The 14,336-nt window shown below is 43.6% G+C and overlaps 1 protein-coding gene across 2 annotated transcripts in view; it reads right to left on the reverse strand.

Moving 5' to 3' along the window:
* Positions 1–13,575, reverse strand: part of Nrde2 (NRDE-2, necessary for RNA interference, domain containing) — a 32,260-nt gene extending 18,685 nt beyond the window's left edge. The window contains exons 1-3 of one of the 2 annotated variants that reach the window (XM_048361964.1): positions 13,453–13,575; positions 3,091–3,199; positions 1,778–2,005 (exon numbers count right to left, since the gene is read on the reverse strand). In XM_048361964.1, the coding sequence (XP_048217921.1) occupies positions 1,778–2,005; positions 3,091–3,199; positions 13,453–13,516 (401 nt within the window). In that variant the 5' untranslated portion in view covers positions 13,517–13,575. Of the gene's footprint in view, positions 1–1,777; positions 2,009–3,090; positions 3,200–13,452 lie in introns of both variants that reach the window. The other variant, XM_048361963.1, reaches the window with a different exon arrangement.
* Between the last annotated feature and the right edge of the window lie 761 nt (positions 13,576–14,336).

Below are 14,336 nucleotides of genomic sequence, written 5' to 3' on the forward strand. Positions count from 1 at the left end.
TCTCAGAAACAATCCTCAAGAGTACAGGTGTGCTTTACAGCATTTATTTAAATGATTGCAACTTCATTTCATATGGGCACTATTTTTATTTCTTTTTTAAAGAAAGCCTTATTTTTCTAAAAGTTACTTCTGCTCTAAGGCACACTGGCACACAAGGCAGAGGTGGTAGCTGGTGACAGCCATGGACATTAAGTGGACTGCCTGTGATGATTTTAGGCCAGCTCTATACTTGGAAAAAGCAAAAAAACAAAAAGGCTGGGCGCTAGCTACTCAGAAGGCTGAAATCTGAGGATCTCGATTCAAAACCAGGAAAGTCCGTGAGACTCTTATCTCCAATTAACCACCAAAAAGCTAGAAGTGGAGCTGTGGCTCAAAGTGGTAGAGCATTAGCCTTGAGCACCAAAGCTCAGGGATGGCATCCAGGTCCTGTGTAAGAGACTTGGAAAAGAGAGAGTGCCCATAGGGAAGAAATTAATGCACTGTAGAAAGAATAGGAAAGCCAAGGGCCCCATGGCAGACTATTCCTCCCCTCTCTCCCCAGTGGGTACTGAGGGGCAGGAAGCAAGACACAGTGTCAGCTCTGTGTTGCCTCCACCTATGGCAAAGGAAAGCTTGTTCCAGGAAATGCAGGTCAATTAGTAGCTACCACCGGGGGAAGTATCCCCAGAGCCCCCAAGAGTCCCGCGTGGCATGCCACCCTCCTTGAACGCTCTCTCCTGGCATCACGGAAAGACATTCCAACCCAAAATACCTTGGCCCCTGTCTGTATAGAACACACAACTCTGGCAGGTCACCTTCCCAGAAGAGAGCAGAAGTTAGCAGCAGGAAAAGAGAAAGGATAAAAACTACCTTGAGGGGCTGGGAATATGGTCTAGTGGCAAGAGCGATTGCCTCCTACACATGAAGCTCTCAGTTCGATTCCCCAGCACCACATATATGGAAAACGGCCAGAAGGGGCGCTGTGGCTCAGGTGGCAGAGTGCTAGCCTTGAGAGGGGAAGAAGCCAGGGACAGTGCTCAGGCCCTGAGTCCAAGGCCCAGGACTGGCAAAAAAAAAAAAAGCTACCTTGAGGCTGAGAGGATGGCTCAAGAGAGATAGGGCATCTGCCTAGCAAGCACAAGGCCCTGAATTCAAACCCCAGTACCAAAGCTTTAAAAAGAAAAACCTATTTTGACCTAGTAGGCTATTCAGCAAAATAAATGCTGTCTGGGTCCTAAAACTACTAAAAGGCTGTGAAGATTCTCTCTGGCATGGCAAGCGCAGGTGGGACTGATCGATCTTTCCAGTTCTTATGGAAGTTCCTGTGTGGTTTCAGGAAATCCTTTCACATTCCTTTTCCTCTGTTCTAAAAATGGACATGTAAATAAGAGGCAAATTTTCCAGAAGCTGCAACAACTAGAGTAGAAGTCAATAATACAGCCATTCACTCAGACAGCAGAACGCACAGCCCTGCGCCCCGTGTCAGGTGACAGGGTCACAGCAAGGCACCTGTGATCGCTACCTCTACGCAGCTGCTTCGCTGTGCACCGACCACACGTCCTTCATGCCGCACCAGTGCTCCTTTCCCTGTCCCAACTCCGGCGGTGACACAGTCATGACTGGGTGCACATGATTCTCAAATAAAATCAGGCCGCCAGTCTGGTTTCTAAGCTGCTCCGATGGCAGAGTGCTCTTCTGACTGGCTGGCTCCATAATCCTTCGAATGTCTATCTTGTGGCACCAATCAAGGGAGACAAATTGGAGTCTAAAACCACTGGATCTGAGGCCAGACACCCACCTGGGTTTCTCAGATTCCTTCTGAGTACCCGTGAGGCTCCAGGACGGCCGGTCCTTCCCCAAATCTGTGTCGGGCTCAGACTCACTGCTGCTCGACTGCCCGTGTTTCCTCTTCGTCTTCCTATGGTGCTTTCTTTTCTTCTTCTTCTCCTTCTTCTTCTTCCTGCTTACTTGTGGGAGCTTTCGGCCATGGGCACTCCCATCTGAAGACTCAGACTTCAAAGGACTCCTGCTGGAGAAAAGCAGCCTTACAATTGTTTCCAAAAGTGGAGTAGGAAAGGCTAGGTAATCAAGAAAATAGGGAAATACGTACTGGGGAACGTACTAGAAACACTCACATACACCTAGTGTTTTCTAATATACTACATAGTGACTTTCTCAACCATATAGCTCACCCCACACTGAAGACCTACGCCTAAAATGAAAACAGCTGGAGAAACTCTCATTTTTGTCACTTTGAAACCTTTTACTTTGTAGACAGTTATTTAAATGAAAGTAACCTACCAGTAAAAATCAAGAAAAATGTCATTTACTAATATGATCAGTCTTATTTTCAGTGTCACTTACTATGCCAATGTAACCTTAAGGCAAAAAAGGAAAAAGAAAAAAGGTTTGAGGTCCTTATGTGTGGTGTGTGTGTGTGTGTGTGTGTGTGTGTGTGTAAGTGTGTGCATGCTGGGGCTTTAACTCAGTAATTAGTACCACAGGTGTGAGACAACAGTGCCTAGCTTGGTCCTTGCTTTTTAAGGTGACAATGATCTCTTCTTCCTCATTACCAAAATACCCTTGGTTATTATCTGTTATCAATGTCCAATGTCTTCTGGCGAATGAAGGTGCAGCACTTTCTCTGTACTAATGAAGCCATGGAGCCAGAACTGGTGGAGGACGTTTCTCAATTCCATGATCTTGTCCAGTGGTGTACAGCTGTGTACAACTGTGTCTGCCCAGTGTTCTCCTGAGATTTCATTTTATGTCATGTTACATGAGCTACTTTTACAGAAGTATTGAAAATGTACCCAAAGAAATCCCTGCATTACTACTCCAAGGGTTACAAACACTGTTAGTGAAGTTACCTGTCCCTCACCCTTAGTTACAGGCACCCAACGTATCCTACCAACTGTCCATCTGTACCCTGTGCTGGCCACAGGAATACAAGAGGAAAAAGAGCCATTCACAGGAGCAAGGCAGGAATGACGGTCCCTTACTGCATGTAAAATAGAAGGAAGAGCTTCAACTCAGCTCTCACCACAGGCTTTCTAAAAAGAACCATTTCCGCAGCACACAAAGGCCCAACTCCACCTGTCCAACAGCTACCTTCTCAGGGGTGACCGCTCAGGAATAGGGCTCGTGGGTTCTTCTGACGGTTGGCTAAGTGATGTCAAGGTTCCCACACAAAAGCTTGGGTTGTTCAGCCAGTCTAATTCTGCACAGACAAAAGAGAGAGAGAAAAAAAAAATCAATGAAATTAGCCCAATGACTTCCAGAGCAGGAAAACCATTCATCACAGCCAGTGTCAGCTAGATATTTTTTTTTTTTTTTTTGGCCAGTCCTGGGCCTTGGACTCAGGGCCTAAGCACTGTCCCTGGCTTCTTCCTGCTCAAGGCTAGCACTCTGCCACTTGAGCCACAGCGCCGCTTCTGGCCGTTTTCTGTATATGTGGTGCTGGGGAATCGATCCTAGGGCCTCGGGTATACCGAGGCAGGCACTCTTGCCACTAGGCTATATCCCCAGCCCTCAGCTAGATATTTTGAACACTCCACAGAAGGCACATGGAATTCACAAGGCACAGCAATCTGACACACTCTAACACAGTTAGGCTGAAATGACTTGAGACACCAGGCTGTAGCTGGAGCAAAGCCACGGAACAAGGATGGCCTAACAGGCGCCAGGGGTCTATGCATTCACCTCACATACCCAAGGAGCTTGAGTGTTGGCAATGCGTCAGGTTTTACATACTTCAGATGTGATTTAAATGGATCCTCAGTATTAAAAAGTCAAATCATGCATGAAACCCACCATATGCCTGCTGTTATGACAGAGGTGTCAATCGTTGTAAAAATATCCAATGTTCTATTATCTTACAGTAACATTACAAACCTTTCCTATGACAGTACTTATCTTTAGAAACAAAAACACAAGATGTCAATTTGTGATGCTACAATCCTATAAATGTTAATAAGGACTATCTCTGAGTGGTGAACAATTTGTTGTCTAGAATTTTTTTCTTTCTGCATGCCTAGAATCTTTAACTATTTTACAATGAGCCACTTCTAAATTGCTTGTTTCCTAACTTTTAAAAAGAGGCTCAGAGGCTGGGAATGTGACTTAGCGGTGGAGTGCTTGCCTAGCATGCATAAAGCCCTGGGTTCGGTTCCTCAGCACCACATAAACAGAAAGAGTCAGAGGTGGTGCTATGGCTCAAGTGGTAGAGTGCTAGCCTTGAGCAAAAAGAAGCCAGAGACAGTGCTCAGGCCCTGAGTCCAAGCCCCAGGACTGGCCAAAAAAAAGAGTCTCAGAAGCCAGGCACCAGTGGCTCACACCTATAATCCTAACTACTTAGAGGGCTGAGATCTGAGAATCACAGTTCTAAGCCATCCCAGGCAGGAAAGTCCATGAGACTCATCCCAAAAACCAGGAGTGGCACAGAGGCTCAAGGTGATAGAGCAGTAGCCTTGAGCAAAAGAGCTCAAGGACAGCATCCAGGCCCCTAGTTCAAGCCCCAGGACCAACAAAAGAATAAAGTCTCAGCTGTGCAGGAAGAGAGGTGAGGCACAGCAGTAGTAAGGGAGGGGAGGCTTTGTATTCTGAGCCATTTTGTCTGATGATGGGAGGCCAAGGCCCTTTCATAGGCTGAGAAAAAAGACCAACATGGCTGAAGATCTAGGAGAGAAGGGTCATTTAAGCAGTTTTACTGACATACCGTAAGTTTCACACTTTTAAAGTGACAATACTTTCTAGTGTATTAAGAGTTGTACAACCGCCTCCACACCATTTCCATCTACCCCACAAGCTTCATTGACTGGGCAGGCAATACCTATGGCCTCTCTCCTGTCACCCTGCCACCAGTCACAGGCAATCACTAATCCACTTTGTCTCTCCAGACCCGCCTAATTTCATGTAAATGAGATCATATACTCTGTGATCATTTGCAACTGCTTCTTCCACGGGAATGTTTTCAGGGTTCATCCATGCTGCAGTATATATCACTACCTCAGTCTTTTTCATTCCACATAATATTCAATCTTATGGATTAACAGCCAGTGTCCCAATTCCCAGCCAGGATCAGCCTGCCATTCGGAATAATTCAGAGGCTGAATGGAATTCATGAGAGTTTTCTTCATCAACTAATAGCCATCCTCATGACTTCCTCTTTGTCACTGCTAGGATAATACTGCTATTACTGCTATGAATGTTCACACAGCTTGGAAGAGCATTTTCATTCCTCTTGGTAGGTATCTACAGTAGTTTCTAGATCATATAATCACACATATCTGGAGTAGTTTCTGGATCATAATAGTAACACATGCTTATCACAAAAAGGCACGATTAGACTACCTTCCAAGGTAGCTACACTATAGATTCCCATTATCAAGTTATGAAGATAGGAATTTTTCCACCTTATTATACTTGTTCTTTTGAGGACTCTCTATTCAATTCATTTGATCACTTATTAGTTGGAGCATTTGTTCTTTTGTTACTTTTTTTAAATTAAATTTTATTGACAAGGTGATGTACAGAGGCGGTAGTTACATAATAAGGTAGTGAGTACATTTCTTATTTGTTACACCCTCCTTCATTTTTCTTTCCCTTCCCTAGTTCAGATAAGCATATATACCATATCCAGTGTACCAAAATCATACACAGTGTCCAAAGAGGGTACGCCAAAGGAAATTCACCTAGTACATTAAACATAAGGACAACAATAAAATCCTCCTGTTTCCATCTCTTGGAGTCTTTTGTTACTTTATATGCTTAGTATGTTAATCCTTTATCCAATGAATGGATTTTCTCCCATTCTAAATGTTGTCTTGTGATTCTGGTAATTACTTCCTTTGTTACATAGAACTATCTCCTATTTCTGTGAAGAATGACATTGGAAATTTCATGATTATACTGAATCTATAGACTGCTTTTGGTAGTACAATCATCTTCACAATATTAATTCCACCAATCCATGAATCTGGAAGGTCTTTCCACCTGCTAATGTCTTCTCCAATTTCTTTCCTCAATAGCTTATTATTTTCTCCATAAAGGTCTTCCACATCATTACTTGGGTTTATTGAGAGGTTTGTTTTTTTTTTTTTTTTTTTGGAAGGCTATTGAATGATATTGTTTCCTGATTTCTCAGACTGTTCATTATTGTCATATAGAAAAGCTACTAGTTTCTGTATGTTGATTTGTATCCTGAAAGCGTTTATCAGATCTAAAAGTTTTGTGGTAGTATCTTTAAGGTCTTTTAAGTACAGAAGCATACCACTTGAAAATAAGGATAATTATTCATATACGTTTTATGTCAAGGAATATTAAACAACACACACATGCACACACACACACAGCAAGAAGAGCAACTAAGTTAAGTGCCTACAATAGATGAAATACCAGGGTAAACATGTACATCCTCTCTTTTAATCCCCATAACAAGGCTCTAGGGAGATACTATGTTGTCCTCTCACAGAAGAGGAAACTAGGGCTCAGCGGGATTAAGTGATTTGTGCAGTCCTATCTAGTAAGTGCTAAACAGTGTTCAGGATCTTTCTTCTATCTCCTTTTTCCTTCTGAGGTATTATGGTTCCTATCCCTTGGGCCTAATTCCTGGCAAGAGATACGTGAAAACAGTTCCGGTTGCTCATTGAGACCAGAATTATTTCCACAACAGATTCTGTCACGGGCAAAGGAAGAAAACAGAATATTGAGAGAGGTCCTCAAGCCATTCTAGCTAATCTTTATGAGTATGTAGCTGCAGTGATGATGGCTGGGAGGAAATGGAAAGAAAAATAAACATCAAAATAACAAAAAGGGTGTGACCAAGTCCTAGCACAGTGCCATGGTAGTAGCAGGTAACTTAAGTGCTGTAAATGCTGCTTGAATAAGTAATTGAGAGAGAACATGGATGTATCTTTATAGCCCAGCACTGAACACACAAAGAGTTTCCCCCAAAAAAATCCATTATCTAGGTATAAAGCATAATTATTATATTTCCTCCATTCTTAATTGCAATGAGTGTTCAATCATAAAACAAATTACTGAGCACCCACTACATTATCAGGCAGAGTTCTAGTATTGGGGGTATGGGGGAGAACAAAACAGGCTCTGTTCACATGGTAAGTACACTTAATTACTTCCTTACCTAATCAAATATATTTGAATTGTTAAACTCAAATTTTAGTTAAACAGAATCCTAGAGAAAGTTATTTGAGAGTAAAAGACTTTATTAATTGGATTTCAAGGTCTTTTTTCAATTGACACTTCCATCCTTACTATTTGCAGTGCCTGACAGAAATCAAACTGCATTTAGTTCATTGTGCCAATACAAAGCAGGATGCCACATTTTACAAAGACAAGCAGGAGACCAAATGCCTAGGGCTTAAGAGAAAGAACTGGCAAAACTTTTGTCCCTGTGGGACAGTAAATAAATCACAGGTTGGAACTTGCCTAGAACCGGCTACCCTACCATAGTAAGAGAGGAAGAAAGGCAGAAGCATTGGCAGAAAAACCAAACTAGACCCATTGCCTAAAAAAATGGGCCACTGTTTGGTAGATGTGCTGTATATATAAACTTTCAGGACCATTTACCAGAAAATAATAATTGTCACTAAGCACTGAAATACTATCTTTAGTAAGTTTACTATTACTATATAATTTTTTCTTCATTAACTATTGAAAACTGCTTTCATTTGATTCTACCATGAATAAAGGGAAGAACTGTAATGAATAGATTTAAGGTAGAAACTCTAAAAGCAAAGGTTAAATGAGGATTGGAAAAAATAGCCAAGCTCAACACCCATTCTGCAAGCTGTTCTAACAAAACAGCACTGATGACTAGTTTGTTTAAGTGAACTTGTTTAAGCGCCATGCTACCTGAATTAACTCAAACATTTCTAAGATGGGTACAGTGGTTCGTGCCTGTAATCCTAGCTTCTCAGGAGGTGGAAATGGGAGGATCATGGTTCCAGCCCACAAAGAGCTCACCAAGTCCAATCTCAACCAATAAAAGCTGGGTGTAATGGCACACGCCAATCACTCCCAGCTTGGAAGCATAAACAGGAGATGGAGGTTCAGGGCAGCTAGAGCATAACTATGAGACCCTATTCAAAAATTTGTTTTAAAAACGTGAGACTCTATTCAAAAAATAACTGAAGCAAAGAGGGCAGGGGTATGAGCTCAAGTGGTGGAGCACTTTTCTAGCAAGCGTCACACGAGTCCATACCTCAAATATTGACCTCCCTCATATATTAAGAAAAAAGCATGTTCCTTTAAGAAGAATGAGCCAATGCTTTGTTTTAATCAAACTCCTTATTTTCTGCAAACAAGCCAGGAGGACAGGCTTACTTGTACAAAAAGTACCAGCAAACCTGGCTGAAACCTGCATAAGATGGTGCTGGTGGCTCGGGTGCTGGTGGCTCAGGCCTGTAATCCTAGTTACTCAGGAGGCTGAGATCTGAGGTTCACGGTTCAAAGCCAGCCTGGGCAGGAAAGTCCCTCCAATTAACCACCAGAAAACCAGAAGTAGCACTGGGCACTGAGAGCCATACTAGAGACTGTAGCAAGCGCTCACAGGAGATTCCTTACATCAAAGGATGTCTGAATCAGGAAAAGCTGTCTTGTAGAACACCCAAGCTAAGAAAGATCTAAAGGAAAAGGTAGGAAAGCGAGCTCGTAACAAGGATCCAGGGTGAAAGGGGGTCTCCAAGGTCTGAGAGCGAGGAAACGTGACTAGGGCAATAGTAGGTGTCACAGGGTGAAACAAAAGTGAAGAGCGCAGGCCATAAAAAACAAGCTCAGGGACTGGGAGTATGGCCTAGTGGCAAGAGTGCTTGCCTTGTATACATGAAGCCCTGGGTTCGATTCCCCAGCACCACATATATAGAAAATGGCCAGAAGTGGCGCTGTGGCTCAAGTAACAGAGTGCTAGCCTTAAGCAAAAAGAAGCCAGGGACAGTGCTCAAGTGCTCAGGCCCTGAGTCCAAGGCCCAGGACTGGCAAAAAAAAAAAAAAAACAAATTCAGTGGTCTGGGTTTACCCTAAGAGACAGACATTCCAAGAGTTTTAAGCAAGAGTGGCAAAATCACATCTAGTGTTCAAATGAGCACACTTCAAGGCCAGACTTGCCAGAGTCTCACTGCCTGAGACTCACTGGCTACTTGACCCTGGGCAAATGACCTACTAGCTTTGGGCCTCCATTTCCTCCTCCATCAAAAAAGGCACAGTGCCCCTGCCTCAGATACACGGGGCCCTAGGTTCGATTCCCCAGCACCACATATACAGAAAACGGCCAGAAGCGGCGCTGTGGCAGAGTGCTAGCCTTGAGCGGGAAGAAGCCAGGGACAGTGCTCAGGCCCTGAGTCCAAGGCCCAGGACTGGCAAAAAAAAAAAAAAGGCACAGTGCCAACACTGTTACAAGGAGTCAATGAGTTAACATGTGTAAAGCATTTAGACTAGTGGGAGACACGGTGTTTTTAAAATAAATACATGCTGGCTACAGCATGGAGAGCTGTTCCTGAAGTGAAGGTGTAGGCTAAAGCGGCACAGGACTATTTGGGGAGGCTGCTCTAGAAATCCAGTGATGACTAAGAAGGAAATTAGGTAGTGGTTTGAGAATGAGAGGAAAAGGTACTAATAATGAATTACAGAGGAAGAACAGAATGGGAGAAGGAAGTCGTAGCATGTGTCTCAGTTTTGGTTTGAGAGCATAGTGGTGCCATTTTCCAATATGAATGGTTCTGGAAGAAAGATCATCAACTTAGTTTCTTGCCCCAAAGGGGTAATAAAACTGTTTCATATGTGATTATGGAGACTAAGTGAACTCTACCACCATCTTTCATTCCAACTCTGTCCAAAGACTTGGCTCACAGGCAACTATATGTTAGGTATGCGATCATAATAAACAACCTAAGGGCCAGAAGCAAAGCTCAAGAATTGGAGGGAATTGCACATTGGGGCGCTCTGCTGCTCCTGGTGCAATGGCCCCTCTTTAAACCTGTTTACAGAATGAGCAGTCCAGCCCCTACTGCCCTTGCTGAACATGATGGCTACTCAACGACAGGCCTAACTCGCAGCACTGATAAAATGGTCAGCTGTCACTGCCTCTCTCTCCCTTTTATGACTTCCTGCCAGTGCTTTTCTTTTTCAAACTAGAACTTGGTACCCACCCCTCCTAATAGTATCTTTCACTTTTTATAATATTTCATCGTGTAAAACTGGAAACAATTCCAAGTCCTTAACAGGGAACTGATGGAATAGTTATGTGACATGCACACAATGGAGTTCTGTGCACCAGTAAGATCACTACACAGCCTTAAGAGAGATCTTCAGGACCTAAGACAAGCTTCGCACTGGCAGGCATTTAAGAAAGAGAAAAGTAGGTGCTTAAAGGAAAACAATGTAAGGATAGCACTGCCTAATGAAAATGGCAATCTAGAGATGTGGCTCAGTGGCAGAGCATCTGCTGGGCAATTCAAACTATGTATGCCCAAAAGGGGAGAAGGGAGGGCGGAATGAAAAGGGGAGGAAAAAGAAAGGAGAAAGTGAAGGGGGGGGGTGGTAACCATTTTGCCACTTCAGTGAAATAATAAACCTAAAAACTAATCACAAACTGCAAAAACTCATTAGGTGAGAGCTAGGTATGGGAGTGCCTGCCTTTAATCTCATCAATTGGGAGACCAAAGCAGGAAGATTTCTGAGTTTGAGATCAACCTAGGCTGCACAGCAAGACCTTCACACACACACACACACACACACACACACACACACACACACACACACGACTGGAAACATAGTTCAGCAGTAGAGTCTCTACCTAGCAAGTGTGAGACTCCAGGTTCACACCTCATCACTTCAGAGAGAGAGAGAGAAAAAAAAAAAACTTAACATCAGGAAGCACAAACTGGGTAGTGCCATCTTCTAACACGATTCGTAAACAAAAATTTACACCTGATTCTACTAAGTTCTCTACATCTATTTAACAGTTTCCTGGGGCAGAGATGTATGTTAAATAACACAGTGAAGATTTGATCTTCAGAACCATTACCCAGTTTCCTCAACAAATATATCCCCTAAGAAACTAGAAGAGAGGCCAGGCACTGGTGACTCATGTCTGAAATCCTAAATACTCTGGAGGCTAAGATCTGAGGACTGCAGTTCAAAGCCATGTGGGGAAGGAAAGTCTGTGAAACTCTTATCTCCAATAAACTACCCAAATAAAGCCAGAAGTGGAACCATGGCTCAAGAAGTAGAGTGCCAGCCTGAAGCCAAAGAAGCTCAGGGACAGGACCTAGGACCTGAATTCAAGCCTCGGGACTGGCAGAAAGAGAGGGAGGAGAGGGAAAGAGAAGGGAGGGGAGGGGAGGGTGGAGGACAGTTTTACATTGGAAGAGATATAAGACATATATTCACAAAATGCAATGTTGATCTTGATCTCTTTTGGATCCTGACTTTAAAAAAAAACTCTAAAAGGCCATTTTTGTGACATCCTGGAAAAGCTGAATGTTGACTGCAATGTTAAAGAATTATGGTTGACCTCTATAAGTGTGGTAATGTATTTAAATTTTAAATGTTTTATTTTAAAAAAAGTACTTCTATAGGGCTGGAGGCATAGCTTGAGTGCTTGCTTAGCCAGCAGGCATAAGGCCTTGAATTCAAACCTCAGTACTGGGGAAACAAAAAGTCTATACATGTGGTCCCAATGTCTATATACATGATACCCAGAGAATACAGCAGTGAAGACAGAAGACAAGAGCAATACTCCCTCTCAAATACAATCTTTGGATGTTATTAAATACCACTATTATCCCTTACCACCAGCCCCAATCACATTTTCAAAGTGGATTATTTGCAATTCTCTGCACAGGTCTCATGTTTTTTCTTGAACTTGCCTTTAAAGGTGCTGGAATGCCCTCCATTATCTCTATCCAGATCCTATCCTCTTTGAGACTCATCCCAAAAGTTACTTCTTATATAATGCATCCTTTAAGCCTTCCTTACAAGTAAATATTCCTGTGGTTTGTCTGTGACATCTGTAACATCCTAGCTTGTATTACTTTTTTAGGTCCATTCGTGCATTAAAGCAACACACTATTATGTACTTATTATTGATCTGCAAGTATTTATGGAATGATTATTGTATTTTGGACCAGTACTACAGGCTAACTATGCTATACCTAATGAACACACACTGTCCCAGATTTTGAGGTTACAATCTAGGAAAAAATACATATAAACAGGGCACTAGTGGCTCATGGCTACTCAGAAGGCTGAGATCTAAGGATCATGGTTCAAAGCTAGCTGGGGTATGAAAGTCCATGACACTCTTATCTCCAATAACCACCAAACAGCTGGAAGAGGAGTTGTGGTTCAAATGGTAGAGTGCTAGCTTTGAGCAAAAAAAGCTTAGGCAGAGCACATTAATATATATTCGCTAACCACATAAGAAATCACAATTAGGAGATGTGTTACCAAAAAACGGAGGAGCTAGAGTACATTAACAGAGGATGTTAAATGCAAGCTGAGAATGTCTAGGATAAATTCTTGTATCCTTACAGGGGAATTGCAACCAGGCTTATTAACTGAAAAGCCCAACCTAGATGTAAGAGTATACTCTGGAACAAAACTGGCCAATCTAAATAAATCCATCAATCTAATACAAGCAAGGCATCCACTAAACCCATTAAACTGTCTCGGTATCTCACTACCATTTTCATCTATAAATGGTGTCTGGAATGTTGCAGCCCTTGTTTTGTTGTTGTTGTTTCAACCCTGTTCTGGTTCTGAGGGACAGTGAATCCTAAAACTCTGAGTAAAAGCCCAGTTACAATCTTTAAATCTAAAATCTGTTGTAAATTTGTCTTTTTGACAGATGTCGCCCACAACTGGGCTCTGTCACAGAAGGTGCATGACTTCAGATTACTTTTTAAATGAAACCACTACAGGTCCCTCAATGTTTAACGATGCAGCCCATTTGAGGTGAGGCTTCAATAAAACGTGCAATGCTGCAACCTCACAAATATGAAGCCTCAAGAAAAATACAACTGGTTGTTTTTATTGTATGTATTTGCCCATCTGATTATTAGGCTCTGGCTCTTAATCCTTGAGTCTCAAAGATTAGAACCGAATAAGCACTTCAGAAACAGCATCTGTATCAGGAGTCTCCTCGCAGGGTATTTCCAATGTGGAGGTCCACCCTTCCTGTTTTAAAGATGAAGTGAGGCTCAGGCTTAAGGCTAAAGCCCGTGGGCATAGGGAGGCCTTTGTCCCAGCCCACCCTTGCCTAGCTCTGCCCCCACGACCATAGCACAGTCCCAGGTCCACAAGGCCCAGTCCAGACTCCCGGGCCTTCCCAAAAGGCTTTGCAAAGCCGCGGAGAACTCTGGGATACCGGTGGATAAACAAATCCAAGGTAAGGGTGGAAGAAGCCGCCATCAACGTCGCCGACGGCCATTTGCCGCTCTTGTGTGCGCTTACCTTTCCGGGAGCCTCCACCACCGGCGGCCTCCCTGACGCCAGCAAAGGCCGGGAATAGCGCCATCGCCACAGGCCGCACCGCGTTCCCTCTCACGGAAATGGCGGCCGGCCACCGAGCGCCAACGGAAGGCCTGTGTCCTCGCGGTGCACCCTGGGAAATGTAGTTTTTCTCGGGGCGCGCCCCGCCTTTGAGTCCCGCCTTAGTGGGCGTGGCCGCGACCAGCGGGAGTGGTGTGCTTGGCCGATCGAAATGGGGAGGGCCCGCGGCGAAGTCTAGCTTCCGGTTGGTGGGTGCCCCCCGGGGAGCTTCTGTGAGAACCGGAAAAGCGGAAATCGCCGGAGTTCGAAGCCGAGGGTGGCCAGGAAATTGGGATTTCAGTTCCCACATCTGAGCTCACGCTCTCCCTGGCTCGATGGGATCAGGTTAATCAAACACCGTTAGCTTTAGTTTCCTTGTCTGCCAAATAGAAGGACGGAATGGGCATATGTGGGGATTTCTGGGATAACAGTCAATCAGGATTCCTCAAGGAATCAATGGGTTGGGGAGATTGCAGTAAATTAAAGGATTTTTTAGAGATATAGTCACCAGTGCAGTATCCTCATCATTCTGATTCTGACTCTGGGATGTGTCCCAGATTCCCAAAGAGCCACACCAACACTCAGTCAGTCGAGCTACGGAGTTTAATGGCCCCATGCCCACTGCATCCCAACTCAGGAGAGTTCAGGAACTGGGTTTTTAATGGCATAAACCACACGCAGGTGGTAGTGCACGTGATAGCAAGCCGACATGCAGAAGGAGAACTGGAGGTGAGTTGATTACAAAGAGCAATTATAATTCCGGTAAAGAAAGTAATAAATCATTTAGGCAAGCAAAACAAGGTACA

This window comes from Perognathus longimembris, chromosome 14 (assembly GCF_023159225.1).
Source record: "Perognathus longimembris pacificus isolate PPM17 chromosome 14, ASM2315922v1, whole genome shotgun sequence".
Lineage (NCBI taxonomy): Eukaryota > Metazoa > Chordata > Mammalia > Rodentia > Heteromyidae > Perognathus > Perognathus longimembris.